At 42.4% G+C, this 23005-nt stretch overlaps 1 protein-coding gene and 1 pseudogene across 4 annotated transcripts; both read right to left on the reverse strand.

Annotated features, from left to right (window-relative positions):
• Positions 1–152: 152 nt before the first annotated feature.
• LOC106611324 (tubby-related protein 4) lies at positions 153–12188 on the reverse strand. 4 transcript variants are annotated; one of them, XM_014211408.2, is made up of 16 exons: positions 12042–12188; positions 10961–11054; positions 10237–10506; positions 9721–9849; positions 9324–9485; positions 8853–9033; positions 8571–8678; positions 8245–8408; positions 7693–7917; positions 7175–7409; positions 6851–6995; positions 6462–6606; positions 6144–6237; positions 5845–5988; positions 2075–5709; positions 153–1826 (listed from the first exon to the last, which is right to left on the reverse strand). In XM_014211408.2, the coding sequence occupies exons 2-16, from the start codon at positions 10976–10978 to the stop codon at positions 1710–1712; spliced, it is 5772 nt and encodes a 1923-aa protein (XP_014066883.2). In that variant the 5' UTR covers positions 10979–11054; positions 12042–12188; the 3' UTR covers positions 153–1709. The 4 variants fall into 4 exon arrangements, with proteins under 4 accessions (XP_014066883.2, XP_014066882.2, XP_014066881.2 ...); XM_014211407.2 differs by having other exon boundaries at positions 6462–6612; XM_014211406.2 differs by having other exon boundaries at positions 7154–7409.
• Positions 12189–18722: 6534 nt separating this feature from the next.
• On the reverse strand, positions 18723–19896 carry LOC106611310 (myc target protein 1 homolog; annotated as a pseudogene).
• Between the last annotated feature and the right edge of the window lie 3109 nt (positions 19897–23005).

A 23005-nucleotide genomic window follows, 5' to 3' on the forward strand; every position in this document is an offset into this window, starting at 1 on the left:
CCACCCCCACACACACACACTGTGAATAGACTGGTGACGTTTGATAAATCCCGCCCCCTCACACAAACACACACACACACACACACACACACACACACACACTGTGAATAGACTGGTGACGATTGATAAATCACACACACACACACTAGATATGTGTTTTCAATGTTATACATTTTATTAAGTGTTTGGAAATCAGTTAGACCTATCTTTAATAATATATCTTCTGATATATATTCTGGACAAAAATCATTGTATACAATTGAAAAAAAATTAAGAAAAACCCATCTAGGCAATACAATAATATATATTAATTTAGGTGGTGATGACAATAACACAATGACCACACCACACACACTGTCTGTATTGTATAATACACATTGAAGTCTTGCTGTATGACACAGCAGAGTAACAATGCTAAGCATTGAATAGTTGAATCATCACATAACTTGTCTACAATACCTTTTCAAATAAACCTGCAGATATACTTTAAAAAAAGCAGCACCAGACATGTTAATTACTGAACAACATGTTCACAAATTAATCAGTCAATCAAAAAAAAAAAATATATCTGAAAATATAAAAATTATAACTTTGACGTCTTCAATACCATGTGACACTATTAGCACTAATGCGGACAATCTCTATCAAAAAGCAGCAGCAACTCCAAGGAGGCAAAGCACTTCACATTCAAATGCAATGTTCAAGTAGCATCTTTAAACACCACCAGTGACTGACTAAAACACAGAGCCAACCAAGTTTATACACCATAATGTTACATTAATTCAGAGGTTAGCGTGTCTTTTTTTTTTGTTGTTGTTGTATGATTTAACATGAGTTGACCGATCTGGCAGCAGGTGGGATTTCTACTGTATAAACTTTGTCCCAGATAACGTGATCCATGCATTTGATTTACACATGCGTTCAATTTTAGTTTTTCATAGGGTCTACTAAAAGAGATGATTGGCAGAAAGTTAGGTCTAACATTGATAATATACAGGTGTTACAATTTATTTATGAATGTGTTCAAATTAATGTTGTACGGGAGTATGTGGTCATACAATAACATTTACATAATGGCTTGTCAATAATGGCACAACTTAGGGAAATGTGGATATTCCTATAGGATCACTTCATAGAAGTGATGTTATAAATAACTTCTAAATAAACTCTAATACCTTCAAACTCATCTTGTTGTCTTTACACAATCAATATGGTCTCCTTTCTCACAATACATCATTTCAACACTTTTGTCCAGCATTGCACTTTTTCTTTAATCAGGTCTTTTAAAATTGCACTTCTCCACAGGGCAGTTTTTAAATCCGAAGCATAGATACGGTAAGTAAGAGCAACTTACATTTTAAAATGTTTTTATATGAGGCTTACTAAAGTGTATTTCATAGCCAGTGATGTAGTTGTAAAAAAAAATCGGTGGGTAAACGCTGAAGTAAAGCACCCTATACTTTCAATGCATATTTCCACTCACGCAAAAGAAAGAAGGTGCGTAAATGGTGTTTATGTGCGTTTACCCTCCACTACACCACTGTTCATAGCCCCATAAACCGTGTTGTCCTTGCAAAGCACTAAATTGACAGTCCCATGTTACAGGACCCAGGAACATCATCTCTGATTATGTCGTCATTATGCACCAGTATCGGTTGGAACAGATCCATATATATGACACATATGTGGCGCTGGGTGAGAGCAGTCTCTCACTTCAGCCTTTGAGTAACATTGGCTAAGGCCACAGCAAAGGCCTGCACTGCTGAGAAAGGATACTGGAAATCCAGGATATAGGCGTTCCCATCGATTCTGCCAAACTGCATCACCTGTAGAAAGACAGGGGGAAAAATCTGGGAAACAGATATAACGCTTTGAGGAAGGCCTGTTTTCATCGCTCAATGTCTACCTGGAGCTCGATGGGTACTGACTCAGCTAAGCCATAAAGAGGTCAATGACACAGTTGGTATTTTAAGCAACCACAATACTACATTGATTTTAGAATTCTAACTTATATACAACTGCCGTTATTAACAAATCATCCAGGTTTCTGTAAATAATAAAAGCAAAATCTTACCTGTCTGCCATCCAACTCGATCTGAAAGTTCTTAGCAGACTCCTGAGTGACCCGTCCTCCGAAGTCCAGCTGGTAGACCTGTGTTGCCTCGTTCCAGAGTGGCTGCTTATTGGCCATGACGTAGACGAATCCCTGGCTGCCCAGCCCGCGGTCCTCTCTCTCATTGGCCTTCCTGCACTTGATCTCTTCCAGTTCACTGGCCATCCTCAGGCTCCTCTTACTCTTCCAGCCCTTCTTGGAGCTCTGGCTCTGGTTCATCAGTTCGTCTCCACTGATGAAGAGCTCGGGCTCACTCTCGGAACTGTCCTGGAACTCGCTGGTGGTACTTGTCCTGTTGAGCTTCTTGGTTTTGTTCAGCTGCTCCCTCTGGCCTTTGGGTTTCTTCTTCTCCCTGCCGCCCAGCCTGGGGCTGGAGATGAGGGAGTTGAAGTCGGAGAGGGCGCGCCCTTCCTTTTTGGATTTTCCCTCTGAGACGGTGGTCATGTTTGCCTCCTCAGCTCGGCTGTCCAGACGTTTACGGCTCTTCTTGCTGAACCTGTCGGTCCCCTGCCGGTCTGGAACAGGGCTTTCATTTAGAGAAGACGGCTCCTGGAAGCTACTGGCAGAGTCCGTCAGCTCCTCTGTAGGGCTTTTGGGTTTTGGCAGCATGGTTGGTGGAGGAGGAGGAGGAAGTGAAGGAGGTGGGGGAGGAGGAGCTGTAGGAGGAGATGGGGAGAGGACTGGCTTCTCTAACAGTTGATGAGACTTGCTGGGGAGGGTGGCAGAGCCTGAGGGGTCCTGCATGGGTAGGCTGTAGGGGTTCCAGGGGTGCAGGCTAACAGGTTGCAGCTGAAGCCCGGCACAGGAGCTAGCTCCTGGGTACATCGGTGGTAGAGGGCAGCAAGCCAGGTTGGCAAGGTTGGGAGGGTATCCAGGTGGCAAGACCAGGTTGGGGTCCTGCTGGGTGAACTGGGGAACTGGGGCAACTACTTCGTTGGGAGGGCAGGGTGGTGGAGGGCTCTGCATTGACTGGAGTGGGGGTCCACCCTGACCTCCCCCTGGAGGGAAAGGTGACAGGGAGATCTGGTAACCCGATGGGAAAGTAACAGTGCTTGGGCTGCTGGGGGTTTTTGTTGAGAGTAGGAAAGGCAGCCGCGTCATGTCCAGGTGCTGAGCATTGCTGAAGATGAGTGGGGGTGGGGGTTTGTGTGTTGGTGGTGGAGGTGGAGCTAAGATAGTCTGTTCTTGCGATATCCAGAACTCCTCTGTGGTGTTTGGGTCCCACTGGTATGGCGGAGGACGTTTCAGAGTCAAACTAACCTCCCCAAGAGTCAAGTGACGACACTGCTGACTTAATGCTTCGTCTTCAGTAAAGGCAGAGTTCACGTATACAGTCCTATCCCTGCTGTTATCAACAGGACTCAGCAGATTGTACGATGACTGAGAAGCAAGAGGTGAAGTGCTTTTGGAGTGAACAATGATGGTGCTGTGATGAGCACCTTTTCCTGGTGGGAAATCCTGCCGCACCACAGTGCCTCCTGCGATGCCACTGCTGCTACTACCACCCCCGCTAACACTGACACTGGTGCTGCTGCTGTTGCTGCTGCACTGAGTGCAGGTATACAGAGCTGTTGGCACCCTCTGCTGGTAAGAGAGCGCTAGGGCAGCACTGTTGATCTTAGACTTGGACGGTAGAGTCCTTGAAGCATCAACCATCTGGGACACCTTCAAGCGGGATTCCCCATCTCGCCTGTCACGTCGCAAGGTAGCGTGAATCATGTGACTACTGTCTATGCGTTGGGGAGGAGGAAGTGTTGTCGTGTTAATGTTAACCTGATTGGCTGGATCTGGGTAGGGGGGCGGGTCTCCGCTGGGTATGGAGTATCGTGGCACCGAGAGGCGGCTTAGAGTCGCTGAGCTGTAAGGAAGATGGACTTTCTTACTGTCAGACGATGAGGTGACTTTAAGTGTGGCAGAACCTCCCATGCCTTGAACAGCGTAGGCGTTCTGGTTGCGTATGAGTCTTCTGCGAGGGCGACACACCTCCTCTACATTCCCACTGCTGTCAAAGGTTGTGATCCTCTCGTATCCCATCTGGTACTGGAGACCAACTGGGTGGAGTGAGAACTCGTCTTTCTTCAGACAAGGGTCTGCTGTGACCAGTATGTTGGGGTTGTCACAGTTGGTGATGAGGGTCTGAGGAGCGGTGGAGGTTGTGGCGGTGGCTGCAGACACTACGGTTCCTGGGTAGGGCGGAGGAGCGTTCACCTTCCTCATCTGGATCTCAAGGGAAGTCTCTGCATCGAGGAAGGAAGGAGGTCTAGACCGTAGTGTGTCTGTGTCTATGAATGAAAGAGTTCTAGATCGGGAGGAGTCCGCATCGAGGAAAGACGGGGGTCTAGATCGCAATGTACCGGTATCTACATCAATGAAAGAAGGAGGTCTAGTCCGTATTGTGTCTATGTCGATGAATGACGGCGGCCTAGATCTTGATGTGTCTGCTTCGAGGAAGGAAGGAGGTCTAGACCGTATGCTGTCTACATCAATGAATGATGGAGGCCTGGATCGCGGTAGACTTGGCCTGCCCAGAGTATGGCTCTGAGTATGGCCCTGCTGTGCTCTTTCTGGTCCCAACTCTGGACTAGGGTGGGGTACCTGAAACTGCTGCAAAGAGATGGTGGGGTAGCCAGTAGGCGGAGGGGGCAAGGTGATCTGCAGCTTCAGTTGCTGCTGCATTTGTTGGTGCTGCCTCTGCATCTGTTGGTGTTGCTGTTGTATCTGCTGATGCTGCTGCTGCAACTGCTGCTGTTGCTGCCTCATCTCTATAATCTGCTGTCGGATCTGCTGTTGTTGTTGCTGCATTTGTTGCTGCTGCTGATGCATTTGCTCGTGCTGCAGTTGCATCTGTTGGTGCTGCTGAGCGATTTGCTGCTGTTGCAAGTGTTGGTGCTGCTGTTGGATCTGCTGTTGTTGCTGTTGCAGTGCCGCCTGTTGTTGTTGGTACTGTTGTTGCAGTGCTTGGTGCTGCTGAGTCTGTTGCTGCTGCTGCTGTTGGATCTGCTGTATGTGAAGCTGTTGTAGTTGTTGATGTTGTTGTGGAATTTGTGGTTGTTGGTGCTGTAGTTGTTGATGTTGTTGTGGAATCTGTGGTTGTTGGTGCTGTAGTTGTTGATGTTGCATCCTCTGTTGTTGCTGCTGCTGCTGTTGCGTTTGTATCTGCTGTGGTTGTTTGGACTGCTGTTGTTGGTGCGTCTGTTGTGACTGAGGACGTTGTTGGTGAGGTTGTTGAGGGAGGTTATGTGGAGGCGGAGGTGGAGGTAATGTTCCAGCCAGGAGGGGACCCATCTCTAGCCCATTAAATATCACCTGTCCTGGGTTGGAGTACCTTCCTAGAGTCCCACTGTAATGTACTGCCACAGCATCCTGACCATGATCAGACCCCAGAACAGAGGCTGAGGCCGCTGCTGCTGCTGCTGAAGCTGTAGCCGTGGGATTGGTCAGGACATCCAGCTGAATGTTCTGATTGGCCAGCAGGGACTGGACCAGACCAATGCTCTGAGTGGGTGACATGGCCTGGGCGGGGCTGTGGATGGGCGCGATGGGGATGTTGACCGTACATGGAGGGTTGTCACCTGTCACTCCAGATGGTCCCGTTACTGAAACACAAGTCAGGGACTCTTATGAATTACATCAACATACACATTGATCCACACAAATTTCAAATTCTGAAAATCCTGTATTCAATAATCCTGAAAGATCCAGTGAAATCCAAGTCTTTCCTTCATTCATACCTGGCAAGTCATCCTCATCCTCACTGAAGACGTTGGGGTTAAAGACCGGCAGGCTCATGAAGTCAAGTGATATTCTTCGCACCTCTGGAAGGTAGATTGTCATCTGCCTTGGTTGTAGATGGAGCAAACTGGTCTTATAGATAACTGAAATGGAGAGAAACAGATCTTTGGTCAAATTTGACAGAAAAATGACAGAAAGGAAATAGCAGTCAAAATAAAGTTAAAACACAAAAAGTTAAACACATAAAATTGGGCAATGTGTGATTTAATGTGTTCTTCTCACATTGTAGTGATCTTACCTGCACCCAGATTAGCAGGTAAGAAAGAAGCAAGTCCCACAATTTTGAACTTAGTCCCCCAAATATTGGACGTGACTTGAGCCAGGTAATTATGCTGTGAAACCAGGCAAATAAAAAGGCAGATGGATTATTTGGTGAATTTTTTTTAACCAAATGAAAGATGATCTCAGAACCAAATATCGTATGTGCTAGCTAGCTAACTACCTGATTTACTTCCGGCTGTGGAAGTGGCAAAATCGAAACTAGCCTAGCGAAAACAGCAGTTTCAGCCAATAGAATCACTATGAACTTTCCACATAACACATATTCAGATAATACCTCAGAGATTCCATCCATGGACATCTCTCGACGTGTTAGACTGGGAGAACGAATCAGAGGCTTCTTCGTTGGTAACCTTGGCGATCGAAGCCCTTCCTGACTAGTCCTAGACGTCTTGGGAGATTTTCTTGATTCCATGTTCCTTCTACGCCAGAAAACAACAAAACCAATGGCAAATAAGGGCAAAATAGACTAATTTTAAATAATAAACACTGTCGTTACAACAAGTTAGAACAAATCAAATGATAAATATGACATATTTAGGAAGCTTGAGCTTTTGAATTAGATGGATCAGCGATGGGTAATGTTTAGGATTAGAGTTAAATATGGTAAACAGAAATCTTATAATGTCATTCCTACAGAATCTAGACCACTGTAATGAAAGATACCTGGAATGCTTGGGAGACCTGTTTCCTCTGGATAGTTTAGGCGACTTCTTCCCGACCCACTCATCACTCAACTCAATGTCGCTGGAGTCGGAACAGTTACAGCTGTCAGTCATGTAGGAGATCATAGCATTCACACACACCTCGTCTGAAATAAACAAACAAACATACATACAAACAACAAATAAAAAATGATCTATGACTCAACCTAAACAGATCAGAAATGTAGAACTTCTGAAAAACAATAGTAGGGGTCGCTGTTTGTGTCTAACATACTATCTATTTTTTAAAAGCTCATTATAATACCTTTTCCTGTGCCAAGCCCACCTGCTTTGCTGTCTGTTTTCGGGTCCATGATGATGAACTCTGGACGTAGCTTGCTGATGCGTCTGCCTTTGAGGATAGGCACCAGCCCCCCTAGGTGTTCCAGGTATAGGGTGTAACAGGGTCCCCCTGCCTCGGGGTTGTCCTCCGCTCGCTTCATGGTGCAGTGCAACCTCTCGTTGCCAGCAGTGGGGTAGCTGACAAAGTCCCGGATGTTGTTGGGATCAGGAATGGGAGGCTAGAGAAACAAGAGAAGAGCATTAACAGTTGGTTCCCAATTCACACCCTACCCCTACTCCTTCCCTTGGCCCCTTGGCCCCTTAGCCATTTAGAGCTTTAGAGTCTGAATAGTTATAATCAGGGTATTGATGGAGCTTCCAGCACATCCCTTGCACCTTACAGATCTACAAACATTAAAGGGTTACGACCAAGGGGTGATGTGATTTTGAAATGAACAAGTCCAGATGTCTTTGAGCTGAGATAATAGCCTACTGTAGCCGACTGAATAAATCTCCTTCTACCTTGATGGTAGGTATGAAGGCGGTGGTGACATAGGAGCAGAGTAAGGAAGGCATGTTGAGTTTGCCCACGTCCCTCTCCTCCCGCAGGGCGCTGGCGATGCCCTGTTGGCACAGCAGCTGCAGGCTGGCCACCCGGTGCTCCACTCGCACCACATACAGCGCCGGGCCACATGCCAGAAACAGACGAGAGTCTCTATGGCCCCAACAGATGGTGGTGATGGGGCGCTGCAAGGAAAAGGTTGACAAGGCAGGTTTCCAGTCAGCCCTGTTGTATTCACATTGTATGGAACCTTGATTTCTGGTTTTCTCCATCGCCGACTGAACTGAACAAGACTTGGAAGTGTGGCAAGACAACATTTCATATGAAGTTAAATTCCTGTTAGCATTGTGGTTATTGGTTGAAGATTTCAGATGTCCTATAGACTGTGACTTATATGTGTTAGAGGACTTACCCAGAAGGCAAAACTGGTTGAAATTATGCCATGCAAACAGATTACAAGTTTGTAAATATCACACTAACGTTTCAGAGGATGAAATCAGAGGGGAGCTCACCTGGGCAGGTGTTTCTAACGTGTAGATATGTTCTCCTTGGACATTGTAGAACTTGACCAGGGCGTTCCTCATGATAGAGTCAGAGGGGACTCCGGGGACTCCATGTCTCTCCATCCCAGCTACTGCCAGGAGGTCCCCCTGCGAACACCACTGGACCTCCACATCTGAAGAGGAGAGGCCTCAGTCACATCACGTTCATACTGTAGAGTATCTTTATATTACACAGTGGTGGGTTTCCCCAGTACATTATTTCTCTTAACGACAGCAAACTGCTTCACTTTCCGAATTTGGTTGGCTTACACACAGAAGATTGATAAAGTCAGTACCTTTGAGTCCTGAGCGGATGACGGTAGGAGCGAGGTCATCGTAGTTGTTCATCAAACTGATGTCTCCTGATATGAAGCTGACTGTCAGAAGGGGCTTCAGGTTACGTACTAGGGGAGAGAAAAATATACACATTAGCCTCCTGGCCAATGTACTGTCGCCATCGTAGTGCACAATCATGGTGTTCAAAGCAGTGGTAAAAAAAAAAACGTTAGCGGTACATTAGAGAGGTATAAAACAGGGATTCACTTTTTCTTTGTTTTAGCGTTAAAACAATATGTTACCTTGAGGTGGGTTATTGTCATCAGAGTCGGTGTCGCTCTCTGTGCTGTCCTCCACCAGGAAACAGGGACAGTTCCAGGACATGCCGACGATGCCGTCTGACTCATGCAGGAGGACGTGGGCGATCATACGACCATGGCAGTCCATCACTATCACCTGACCATCAGCCGTACCAAACAACACCTGAAGTACAGTGGGCAGGAATCATTTTATGAGGGAAAGCGTATATGAAGCCAGTTTCCTGGACGTAGATTAAGCCTTTGACTAAGAATGAAATAATCTCCATTATAGGGTGTAACAGGGTCCCACATTATTTTTAGTCCAGGACTAGACTGGAAACCGACAGATGATTTAATATATCAGGTGTATTTGTATGTGTATGTAAAAGTGTAATACATGTAACAATGTTTTGTTAAGGTGTGATAAGGGCTTTATTAATACATTTAATGTATTGATTGATTGAGACAGTTTACCTGTTGGTCGTCAGGTGTCCAGATGCCACAGGTGATCTGGCTCTCCAGGTTAATCTCTGAGGACCAGTGTCTCTGTCCGCTGACCGACCCCACCAGGACAAACCCATCCCGGTAGGCGATCAGGGCCTGGCTGCCGTCATGAGACCATGTGAAGTCACTCACCTGATGGAGAGAGATGAGAGGTAAGAGTAAACATACATACATCAATACATGATATTTTCACAAATACAAAGAAATATTAACTTTTTTTATCCTTTAACTAATATTCTTCCCATCAATTAATATATTACTCTGATGATGATGATTGTGCATTTCATATGAAATGTGCTTTTGTATGATCAATGATAATGTGTGTGTGCTGATGACTTCAAACTTACCTGGGCAGGTACAAACTTACCTGGGCACCGCGGTCATTCACTAACTCCACAGACCACCGTCCCTCATATTGAATCCAAACAAAGATGCCTCCCTCCATGTCACACGTGGCCAGCTTCTGAAAGGGCTCATTCCAACGGACCAACACAACCTTTAGAGAAAACACAATGCAACTGCTATTACACTCCACCAACACAGGGGTCTGTCTGGGAATGTGAATGTGGAATACAGTTCTATATTCAACATGTCCTGATGGGAAAAACAACAAAACAGTGAATTTCCTCCACACCAGTTGCTGATGGTACAGTCAGCACGGATGTGAGCTCTGACAAAAGAGTCAGTATAACCTAGAAGCTACACAATAATTGAAAGTTATCAGACGGTTTCAGAGAAAATATTGAATATGCATATATATATAAATATCTACATACTATACATACTTCACACTAACACACATCAAATTATTTTCTAATGGTTGCCCAGTTCTCTGCCTAATAAGATATTGAAAACACAAAAATGACAAAGCCGGCCCACACACCTCACTGTTGTGTCCTCGCAGGTTGAAGTTGATTCTCTGAGGGGTGTTCCTGTCTCTCCTGCAGTGGCTGGATGTGAACGTTACCCCAACCACCCCTCTCCCGTTCCCTGTGGCCAGCCAGCCCTCCTCATAGTAGCGCCGCTGGCACACCGGCTTGTCCTTCTCGCTCTTGGGGACCCGGCCCTTCCAGGAGAGGCAGAGGATGTTGGAGTCGCTGCAGAGGATGGGACCATGTTCCACAGCAGCTAACATCCTTACTGAGTGACCAGGCTAGGAGGTAAACAGAGGAGGAGAACATAGTAACCTTTAATTATGTGTGTTTCTTGTGTTTCCTATGTTCTTGATTAAAGCGTTTGTGTTTCTAACTTTTAATGTGTAATTGCTGCTGGTCTTGTTATGCAGGATTCGCTTGCAAAGGAGACCTCGGTCTCAATGGGACTCACTGTTTAATTAAATAAATAAATATAGTTTAATCGACTGACTTGCTTGATTCTTTGTTTGTTTTCTGTTAGTTTTTTCTACATCACACTTTATTCTAAGTCATTAGGTAGGCTAAAGTGCTTAGGTTATTTCTCCAAGAGGTAGGTCTATTAAACCATCCAATACAGTCAAGTCATAACTCAATATTACTCGGCTATATATATATATATGCTATATATGACCAGGTAATATAACATGTGGAGTTGAATACAAAATATACTAAAATTACCCACATGTTACTCACCTCACATTTCCTGGACATTGTTGACTACAATTCCTCCTCTGTAGGTGGTGTCCATGTTTCCATGCAGATGGTGCACTGAAGACTAAGAGAATTCCTAATGCCCCGAAAAGAGAAAATAATATATAAATGAAAGGTTTCACAGCATTCAGTTTACTACACCAAGACGGCTTGGGCCTCAGGTCTTGAAATGCCCATCCTGATTGGTACCCTATGACAGGGCCATTATATAGGCCTGTGTCCTCATGTTATTCCAATCAAGTTTCAGAAAAAAAAACTACAGTATGGGGCAATGCAGTTTGATGACTATTCAAGAAAAAATGTAAAGTTAAAGAATGAATTAGGCGTAAGCCAATGTATCTATTCCAATAATATCAATAGCCTGTATACACGCTATAGATTCAATCGAATAGGTGCAGTCTTTAAACAGGGAAATCACTGCCTTGTCCATTCAGTGCATCAACCTTGAAATGAATATTGCTCTCAGCTATTAAATGGAATGGCAAGCTAGAATCATGGTCTTTATGCAACACTGCATTGCACATTCTGAACTGAACACTCTTGCGTTCGTGTCTCCATAGGTACTGAGATCAGTCTGTTACGTCATTAACACGATACTGATTCAATAAAACTTGTAGATTTCAATTAATACACGGAAAAATAATAAAACCTTATGGCAAGCGAACGTTATATATATCTATGTATATATATATATATATAAGAAATAGCCCACTATATATATATATATATATATATATATATATATATATATATATATATATATATATATATGTTCAGTAGGCGATCCATCGGCTATATTTTCCATATTTACAATAAGATGGATACTCGATGAATCAATCAAATCGCGCTATCACAGTGAATTAAGGTAATGCATTGAAATGAAAGCCATCACCCTCATCCACCGCTTTTCGTTTGGATGGAATCAGAGATCTCGAGGAACCTGTATAAAACGGATGATTTCCCTCTTTCGTATTTCTTTATCTGACCAATTCCAATCGCAAAACTGACAACATATACATGCCACATACACACACAACAAAAGAGCACACGATGCAGAACTCACTTTATCAAATATAAGGTCGCTGTCATATCCTTGATCTGTGCAGTACACCAAATACTTGTAATGATAAGGTGCAGTCGCGTTGCCAACAATGATGTATATAAACCCTGGATTGATTTTGCCATGTGTTGGCCATTGGGCGGCTTTGAATCCAATGGTCGGCCATATTGGCACTCCCCAGTAGGAGCAGTCCTGCATATTAAATCAGATTATATTGGTCACATACAAAAGGTTAGCAGATGTTATTGCGAGTGTAGCGAAATGCTTGGAATGAATGAAATTCTACAAAATGTCAGTTTAATGATTAAAGAACAAAATTGCACATATTTAAGTATTTTTGTTGTTGTAGTGGGGACAGTAACAACAGTAATCTCTACAAGTTATATTTAAGAGGAAAATGTTTTTTTTAAATAAACTCGGCAAAAAAAGAAAAGTCTCTTTTTCAGGACCCTGTCTTTCAAAGATAATTCGTAAAAATCCAAATAACTTTACAGATCTTCATTGAAAAGGGTTTAAAAACTGTTTCCCATGCTTGTTCAATGAACCATCTTCCCTGTGGCTCAGTTGGTAGAGCATGGTGTTTGCAACGCCAGCATGGTGTGTGCAACGCCAGCATGGTGTGTGCAACGCCAGGGTTGTGGGTTCGATTCCCACGGGGGGCCAATACAAAAACAAAATTAAAACAATATGCATGAAATGAAATAAAACGTATGGAATGTATGCATTCACTACTACTGTAAGTCGCTCTGGATAAGAGCGTCTGCTAAATGACTAAAAAATAAAAAATAAATAAAAAACATCAACAATTAATAAACATGCACCTGTGGAATGGTCGTGAAGACGCTTACAGACAGTAGGCAATTAAGATCACAGTTCTGAAAATTTAGGACACTAAAGAGGCCTTTCTACTGACTCTGAAAAACAGCAAAAGAAAGATGCCCAGGGTCCCTGCTCATCTGTGTGAATGTGCCTTAGGCATGCTGCAAGGAGGCATGAGGACTGCAGATGTGGCCAGGGCAATAAACTGCAATGTCCGTACTGTGAGACGCCTAAGACAGCGCTACAGGGAGACAGGACAGACAGCTGATCGTCCTCGCAATGGCAGACCACGTGTAACAACACCTGCACAGGATAGGTACAGCCGAACATCACACCTGCGGGACAGGTACAGGATGGCAACAACAACTGCCCGAGTTACACCAGGAACGCACAATCTCTCCATCAGTGCTCAGACTGTCCGCAATAGGCTGAGAGAGGCTGGACTGAGGGCTTTTAGGCCTATTGTAAGGCAGGTCCTCACTAGATGTCATCGGCAACAACATCGTCTTTGGGCTCAAACCCACGTGTCACTGGACCAGACAGGACTGGCAACAAGTGCTCTTCACTGACGAGTTGCGGTTTTTGTCTCACCAGGGATGGTGGTCGGATTCGTGTTTATCGTCGAAGGAATGAGCATTACACCGAGGCCTGTACTCTGGAGTGGGATCGATTTGGAGGTGAAGGGTCCGTCATGGTCTGGGGCGGTGTGTCACAGCATCATCGGACTGAGCTTGTTGTCATTGCAGGCAATCTCAATGCTGTGTGTTACAGGGAAGACATCCTCTTCCCTTGTGTGGTAAATGTCCTGCAGGCCCATCCTGACATGACCCTCCAGCATGAAAATGCCACCAGCCATACTGCTCATTCTGTGTGTGATTTCCTGCAAGACAGGAATGCCATTATTCTGCCAAGGCCAGCAAAGAGCCCTGATCTCAATCCCATTGAGCACGTCTGGGACCTGTTGGATCGGCGGGTGAGGGCTAGGGCCATTCTCCCCAGAAATGTCCGGGAATTTGCAGGTGCCTTGGTGGAAGAGTGGGGAAACATCTCACAGCAAGAACTGGCAAATCTGGTCCAGTCCATGAGGAGGAGATGCCCTGCAGTACTTAATGCAGCTGGTGGCCACACCAGATACTGACTGTTATCTTTGATTTTAACCCCCTCTTTGTTCAGGGACACATTATTCAATTTCTGTTAGTCGCATGTCTGTGGAACTTGTTCAGTTTATGTCTCAGTTGTTGAATCTTGTTATGTTCATACAAATATTTACACATGTTAAGTTTGCTGTAAATAAATGCAGTTGACAGTGAGAGGACGTTTCTTTTTTTGCTGAGTTGATATATTTATATATTTTTTATGTTTAGCTCACATAATATAATTTAAAAGTATGCATTAATGTGTCTGTAATATAATCCATGTGGCAAAAACGAATGTAGAAATTAATAAATGCATTTCTATAGCTTCCAAAATATTTTTCACAACGGTGGGGGAGTGCCAAGATGGAGGTACGGTGGCTTCAACATAGAGACCCTTGTTTTCCTCTAGTGTATATATAAATCATTCATTGCCAAACTGTTTGAGCTGACGCTTGGCTCTCCTTTAATCCCGGTTGCCATGTAGGTTACATTGGGCGCGTTCCAGGTCGTTTTTATTGTAGTCGTGATGTGCGGATCATCAGCTGTCACCGAGCCTGGAGAGGTGTTTATACCGCTTAAGAATCGAACCCTTTTTCGCCTAAAATGACATAACCAAATCTAACTTCCTGTAGCTCAGGACCTGAAGCAAGCATATGCATATTATTGATACCATTTGAAAGGAAACACTTTAAAGTTTGTGGAAATGTGAAATTAATTTAGGAGAATATAACACATTAGATCTGGTAAAAGGTAATACAAAAGGTAATTGTTAAGGTAATACAAAGAAATAATACAAAGAAAAAAACATGCGTTTTTTTTGTACCACCATCTTTGAAATGCAAGAGAAAGGCCATAATGTATTATTCCAACCCAAGCGCAATTTAGATTTTGGACACTAGATGGTAGCAGTGTATGTGCAACGCTTTAGACTGATCCAATGAACCATTGCATATCTGTTGAAAATGTTGCATCAAGACTGCCCAAATGTGCCTAATTAGTTTATTAATACATTTTCAAGTTCATAATTGTGCACTCTCCTCATGGTATTATTTTACTGTAATAGCTACTGTAAATTGGACAGTGCAGATAGATTAGCAAGAATTTAAGCTTTCTGCCCATATCAGATATGTCTATGTCCTGGGAATTTATTTTGTTACTTACAACCTCATGCTAATCACATTAGCCTACGTTAGCTCAACCGTCATGCGGGGGGGGGGGACCGATCCCATAGAGATTTTAAGATCTCAGGAAACACATCAGTATGAAGGATGTAGCGATTCTCTAAGATCCCCAGTGTGAATACAATAATGATGACCTGGTACGCAAACAAAAACATGCAATTTTCAGAGAAAAATCAGTTGATTAGAAATACAAATATCAAATATCAATGTTGATCTCAGTGAGTCAACAGATTAAGATATTTTTCCAGCAATAATTGGAAATAATTTTGCAACAAAGACATACATGTGTTTTTGAAAGTATTGTAGCTTTTACGACCTGACGAAGAGCCTTGCAGGATCGAGACGTGTGTTTATTAGTAAATGTATGTGGAAGAGCTTATGAGTGTTCAGGTTCTATCTTTTTTAAACCTACTTTTTCCGACACTGCACCCCACTAAAAGATATGTTTGATCACACTTTACTGATGTTGCTTTCATGGAAACGCATACCTCTGCACTGCTGATATATCACAGTAACCCATACCTCTGCACTACTGATATATCACAGAAACCCATCCCTCTGCACTGCTGATATATCACAGAAACTCATACCTCTTCACTACTGATATATCCCAGAAACCCATCCCTCTGCACTGCTGATATATCACAGTAACCCATCCATCTGCACTGCTGATATATCACAGAAACTCATACCTCTTCACTACTGATATATCACAGAAACCCATCCCTCTGCACTGCTGATATATCACAGAAACTCATCCCTCTACACTACTGATATATCACAGTAACCCATCCCTCTGCACTGCTGATATATCACAGAAACCCATCCCTCTGCACTGCTGATATATCACAGAAACCCATCCCTCTGCACTGCTGATATATCACAGAAACCCATCCCTCTGCACTGCTGATATATCACAGAAACTCATCCCTCTGCACTACTGATATATCACAGTAACCCATCCCTCTGCACTGCTGATATATCACAGAAACTCATCCCTCTGCACTACTGATATATCACAGTAACCCATCCCTCTGCACTGCTGATATATCACAGAAACTCATCCCTCTGCACTACTGATATATCACAGAAACTCATCCCTCTGCACTACTGATATATCACAGTAACCCATCCCTCTGCACTGCTGATATATCACAGAAACTCATCCCTCTGCACTACTGATATATCACAGTAACCCATCCCTCTGCACTGCTGATATATCACAGAAACTCATCCCTCTGCACTACTGATATATCACAGAAACCCATCCCTCTGCACTGCTGATATATCACAGAAACTCATCCCTCTGCACTGCTGATATATCACAGAAACCCATCCCTCTGCACTACTGATATATCACAGTAACCCATCCCTCTGCACTGCTGATATATCACAGAAACCCATCCCTCTGCACTGCTGATATATCACAGAAACCCATCCCTCTGCACTGCTGATATATCACAGAAACCCATCCCTCTGCACTGCTGATATATCACAGTAACCCATCCCTCTGCACTGCTGATATATCACAGAAACCCATCCCTCTGCACTGCTGATATATCACAGAAACCCATCCCTCTGCACTGCTGATATATCACAGTAACCCATCCCTCTGCACTGCTGATATATCACAGAAACCCATCCCTCTGCACTGCTGATATATCACAGAAACTCATCCCTCTGCACTGCTGATATATCACAGAAACCCATCCCTCTGCACTGCTGATATATCACAGAAACCCATCCCTCTGCACTGCTGATATATCACAGAAACCCATCCCTCTGCACTGCTGATATATCACAGAAACCCATCCCTCTGCACTACTGATATATCACAGAAACCCATCCCTCTGCACTGCTGATATATCACAGAAACCCATCCCTCTGCACTACTGATATATCACAGTAACCCATCCCTCTGCACTGCTGATATATCACAGAAACCCATCCCTCTGCACTGCTGATATATCACAGAAACCCATCCCTCTGCACTGCTGATATATCACAGAAACCCATCCCTCTGCACTGCTGATATATCACAGAAACCCATCCCTCTGCACTGCTGATATATCACAGAAACCCATCCCTCTGCACTGCTGATATATCACAGAAACCCATCCCTCTGCACTACTGATATATCACAGTAACCCATCCCTCTGCACTGCTGATATATCACAGAAACCCATCCCTCTGCACTGCTGATATATCACAGAAACCCATCCCTCTGCACTACTGATATATCACAGTAACCCATCCCTCTGCACTGCTGATATATCACAGAAACCCATCCCTCTGCACTGCTGATATATCACAGAAACCCATCCCTCTGCACTGCTGATATATCACAGAAACCCATCCCTCTGCACTACTGATATATCACAGTAACCCATCCCTCTGCACTGCTGATATATCACAGAAACCCATCCCTCTGCACTACTGATATATCACATAAACTCATCCTTCTGCACTACTGATATATCACAGAAACCCATCCCTCTGCACTGCTGATTTATCACAGAAACTCATCCCTCTGCACTACTGATATATCACATAAACTCATCCCTCTGCACTACTGATATATCACAGAAACATATCCTTCTGCACTGCTGATATATCACAGTAACCCATCCCTCTGCACTGCTGATATATCCCAGAAACTCATCCCTCTGCACCACTGATATATCACAGAAACTATCAGATGTATAGAATGGAGTTGTAGGCAAACAAGATTAGACTGGATCACAATTAAAACTTTATTAAGAACTTTAACAAATCACAGAAATATGGGCCATAAGAGACAATCCCCCTTCATCTTATTGCACATAGATTCCATTGGAAAACAGTTCATAAAAAAAAACATGGCCTATAGTATGGTCAATCAGAGCACAATTTATTTATTTAAATCCATCTTTTGAAGTTCTCTTAGTTAGTAGACTGAAAAGAAGGCAGGATGGGTTTTGGACCAAACGAGGGCTAAAAGGCCAAAGGGCACCTTACCCAAAATGGAATCGTTCTCTATAAACACAGGGCCCCTGTCTCTTCCAAAGACTGCCAGCAGTAAACCCTACTGTAATAATCACTTAACCTACAGTACCAGTCAAAAGTTTGGACACACCTACTCATTCAAGGGTTTTTCTTTATTTTTTACTATTTTCTACATTGTAGAATAATAGTGAAGACATCAAAACTATGAAATAACACATATGGAATCATGTAGTAACCGAAAAAGTGTTAAACAAATCAAAATATATTTTATATTTGAGATTCTTCAAAGTAGTCACCATTCGCCTTGATGACAAGAGTTTGCAAAGCTTTCATCAAGGGAAAGGGTGACTACTTTGAATAAATATTTTATATATTTTTTATTTGTTTAACACTTTTTTGGTTACTACAGGATTCCATATGTGTTATTTCATAGTTTTGATGTCTTCACTATTTTTCTACAATGTAGTAAATAAATAGTAAAAATAAAGAAAAGCCCTTGAATGAGTAGGTGTGTCCAAACTTTTGACTGGCACTGTATTTATTCCCAGGCGGCATATGTGACATCATAAGGTGCATTCCTCTTGAAAGGTGGGGATGACACTGTCATATGTGGGAGGAGGAGTCTGTGTGGTCAGGATTCCTTTAAGACTGCTGTTACCCAACCAGAAAGATTTCCGTTGGGGTTGAATTGGCATGAGGGAGGCAGTATCTGCTGCTGATGAATTGGGGGCAGTAGTGTCATGAAGGGGCAAGGTATCCTGGTTGTTAGTATCACCCTATGCCCACCCTATCACCCCTGCTGCCCTTGGGCACTGGTCAGAATGTGGATGCTCCAGAGCTGGGTTTCTTCCTCAATGGCTTAACCGGCTCCACCGATGGCTGTCTATAGAGGCTTACTTAGAATACCTCCTCCTCCGAGGCTGTTGTCGAACACTGTGCTGTGTGAGTGCTGGGAGGTGGCTGAGCGGTGCTGCTGTTTGGGGTGCCTGGTAATATTGGCGGAGGCTCTGCTTCTCAACAGTCATGTAAGGAGGATGTAGATCAGAGCTCCAATCAGTACGCACACCAGCATGGACAGACAGAAGGCTAGGACTAGGTTACCTGGAGGAAAAGATGGAAGATATTAGACAACTTTTCAAGACTTTCCCTAATGTAGCACAAATAGTCTAGACATAGACATGCCGCCTGTCACACAAATTTAAAGTCAACCGATTTGAAGAGAATTGACACCAAAGGATGTGTGCTGGGATAGTGGTCCAAACTGGTTAAAATGACATCATTGCAACCAGTTTTGCCTGCTGGGGTTGATCAAAAAGGAGAGGCAAGGAACTCACTTGTTGTATAACTGAATTATCAGATTCAAAATGTTAGTATCTCCTTGATAAATTGCAAATGATTGCTTCCATAGTCCACAATTGTAATGAGAAACTGAGTACTAAATTGACTAATCAAAGATTGTCTTATATCACTTGTCGGTTAAATTCAGACAGTAAGTTTCAGCATTAACATTTCACCTGACTAACGATTCCAGACTGATGTATTATATACAAGTATGTATTATAAGACCAAAATAACATAAGGTTGTACTGTAAAATGCATCCTATACAGAATACTAATGCAGGTAGCATTTCCTTAATGAAAAAAATATACATGTACTAATAAGGCAGGCTTAAAATTCTTGCCAATGTTAAATGATTGTAGTATATACAGAAATTGATTTGTCTCATTGAACGGCATTATAATACAGAAAATACAATTATTTGAACCTACTGAACTGATCTTTTTCAATTTTATTCTCTGTCTGTTTTGCTTGCAATAGTGGAAACTTTGCTTTCATGCTTCCTGCCCCTCTCTCTAGTTAAAAGAAAATTGCTGGCGCTTTGCTTATCTGTGTGGGACAGAACTCTGGGAAACAAGGTCGCTTCTTCTGACATAATTTCCTCTTGTGAACAATGGCCTCTTGGCTCCATTATTCAAATATGGTGATTTACTTGTACGGCAACTATGTGATTTTTAGATCAAGAGCCTTTTTGATGTTCTATAAAGTGCTGCAAAGGTATATTGTAATGTATCGGGATAGGGACTAGGGGGGTAGAGTGTACATAAATATAAACACAACACTCTGTTGCACACAATAACCTATTTGTTTCCAAGTGTCTTGCAAGTGTTTCAATAAGGTTATGATAGGTAAACCCACCAAGAAAACTCACTGTCCAAAAAAAGTATGCAGTGCACACAATCAAGTATACAGTGTGCTGGGATTTACTTCAATTGTTGTGCTACTCCCACTTCCCTAAACTCTAAGCCCTCCCTTGCTCAAGTGGTTCCCATGTAGGCTGCAATAATCTATGGGCGCTGTCACTGAATTGCTGATATGAAGTGGTTGCCTAAAATCTAGATGTCAAATAGACATTGCTGAATAAAAGTATATTGTAGCTAAGTACTTGGCCTACTAAGACACACTGTGTAGTTAGTACTGTGCCCACGTACACTGACTCTGTACAGGAACGCCCTGTATATAGCCACACTACTGTTATTTTATTGTTGCTCCTTATTTATTAGTTATATTTCTAAATTGTATTTCTTATTTTTTTCCATAAAACTGCATTGTTGGTTAGGGGCTTGTAAATAAGCATTTCACTACAAGGTCTACTACCTGTTGTATTCGGCGCATGTGACAAATAACATTTGATTTGTTTTTATTTGACAGACCTGCTGTAGACCCATACAGTAAGGCAAACAAACTATACATTACTTCAAGGAACCAGAAGATGGCAGTGAAGTCCAATGATAAACAGATTTACATTAAAAAAAACATATGCTCATGAAACATGTGATTGTGGGAAAGAAAGCTAAAGCTGATAATATAAGATGATACAAACAGTACATGACTAACATATTTGTTGCAAAAGAATGTGCATAAGAAAATGTACACATGTCAATATACACATGCTAATGTACACATGCTAATGTACACATGCTAATGTACACATGCTAATGTAGACATGTCAATGTACACATGCTAATGTACACATGCTAATGTAGACATGCTAATGTACACATGCTAATGTAGACATGTCAATGTACACATGCTAATGTAGACATGTCAATGTACACATGCTAATGTAGACATGTCAATGTACACATGCTAATGTGGACATGTCAATGGTTGAATGAAGTAATAACATGTTTCAAACTTTTTTCAGCAGAGGGTTTTTATTGTATTTATTTTTTAAAGGTATTTCTATAATTGTTTATTCCTTTTTTAAGGGGTAAAACACCCTATTTTTGTGACATCCACACACTGACACATTCAAAAGCATCATCACTGGACACCAATAGAACGTCAATAAACTGTAAAGGAAACCCACTCGGCAACACATTGGTTGAGTCAAAGTTGTTTCGACGTAATTTCAATTCAATTACGTTCAACCAACGAGGGCTATAAATTGAATTGATGTCTGTGCCCAGTGGGAAGGAATGTTCCAATTCGACATGGCGCGTATAGCGTAACTTTAGCGCGAGGATCATATTAACACTTTTTTTATAACAAGAAACTTCAAGGAACTGAAAGTGTATCTAATATTGCTACAATGTTGCACACTCAAAACTATTGCTACAACACCTAGGAAACCGCTACAATGTTTAATTGTTACCATTGGCAACATAGTAAAACATACACTTCCTGCCTAAAGTTGAGGCTGCAGGATTGGCTGCAGAATTCACAGTCAAGTGGTAAGAAACGGTTGAACACTGTATTTAGAACAACGTTTCTTAGTTACATTTATTTTACTAGATACATCAATTTGTATCAATTTGTTTTACTAATGTGTTACTAGTACTACAACTACGTAGACTATGTTCATTTTTTTATTTTGTTATTTCACCAAATGAGGGAAGTCATATTTCTCGTATAGCCTATATCTAATGGATGCAAAAGCGCGAGACAAGAACTCCTAATAGAGCCTACATTGAAGTGAGTGACTATGCAAAGTCTTTGTTGTTTGAAGTGCGTCTCAAAATTAACAATTTTTGACAGTTTATTCAGATGATGCACTGTAGGCTTACAGTAGACTTCATGTACCTTTTTCGTAGTATTTTCTGATGGCATGATTTCACTCCTATTTCATTTATACTGTATGCACTAGGGATTTTTGGTAATAATGCATTTTAAGCACATGTATAAAGGCTTATGAGCTATGTATTGTGAATTTGTTTATTTGATATTCATCTAATAGTACATGCTTGACAGCGCCTTCAGAAAGTATTCATACCCCATGACTTATACCCATTTAGTTGTATTACCTCCTGAATTCAAAATAGATTACATTTTTACTGATTTATTTTCTCACCCATAATGACAAAGTGAAAACATGTTTTTAGAAATGTTTAGCAAATTTATTGAAAATGAAATATCAAATTTACATACGTTTTTATTTATTTTTATTTTCACCTTTATATTTAACCAGGTAGGCCAGTTGAGAACAAGTTCTCATTTACAACTGCGACCTGGTCAAGATAAAGCAATAAGTATTCACACCCCTGAGTCATACTTAGTAGAGTCGCCCTTGACAGTGATTACAGCTGTGAGTCTTTCTGGGGAAGTCTTTGCACACCTGAATTGTGCAACATTTGCCCATTATTCTTTTTAAAATTCTTCAAGCTCTGTCAAGTTGGTAGTTGATCATTTCTAGACAGCCATTTTCAAGTCTTGCCATAGATTTTCAAGCCGATTTAGGTCTAAACTGTAACTAGGCCACTCAGGAACATTCAATGTCATCTTGGTAAGTAACTCCAGTGTATATTTGGTTTTGTGTTTTAGGTTATTGTCCTGCCGAAAGGTAAA

Source organism: Salmo salar, chromosome ssa09, assembly GCF_905237065.1.
Source record: "Salmo salar chromosome ssa09, Ssal_v3.1, whole genome shotgun sequence".
NCBI lineage: Eukaryota > Metazoa > Chordata > Actinopteri > Salmoniformes > Salmonidae > Salmo > Salmo salar.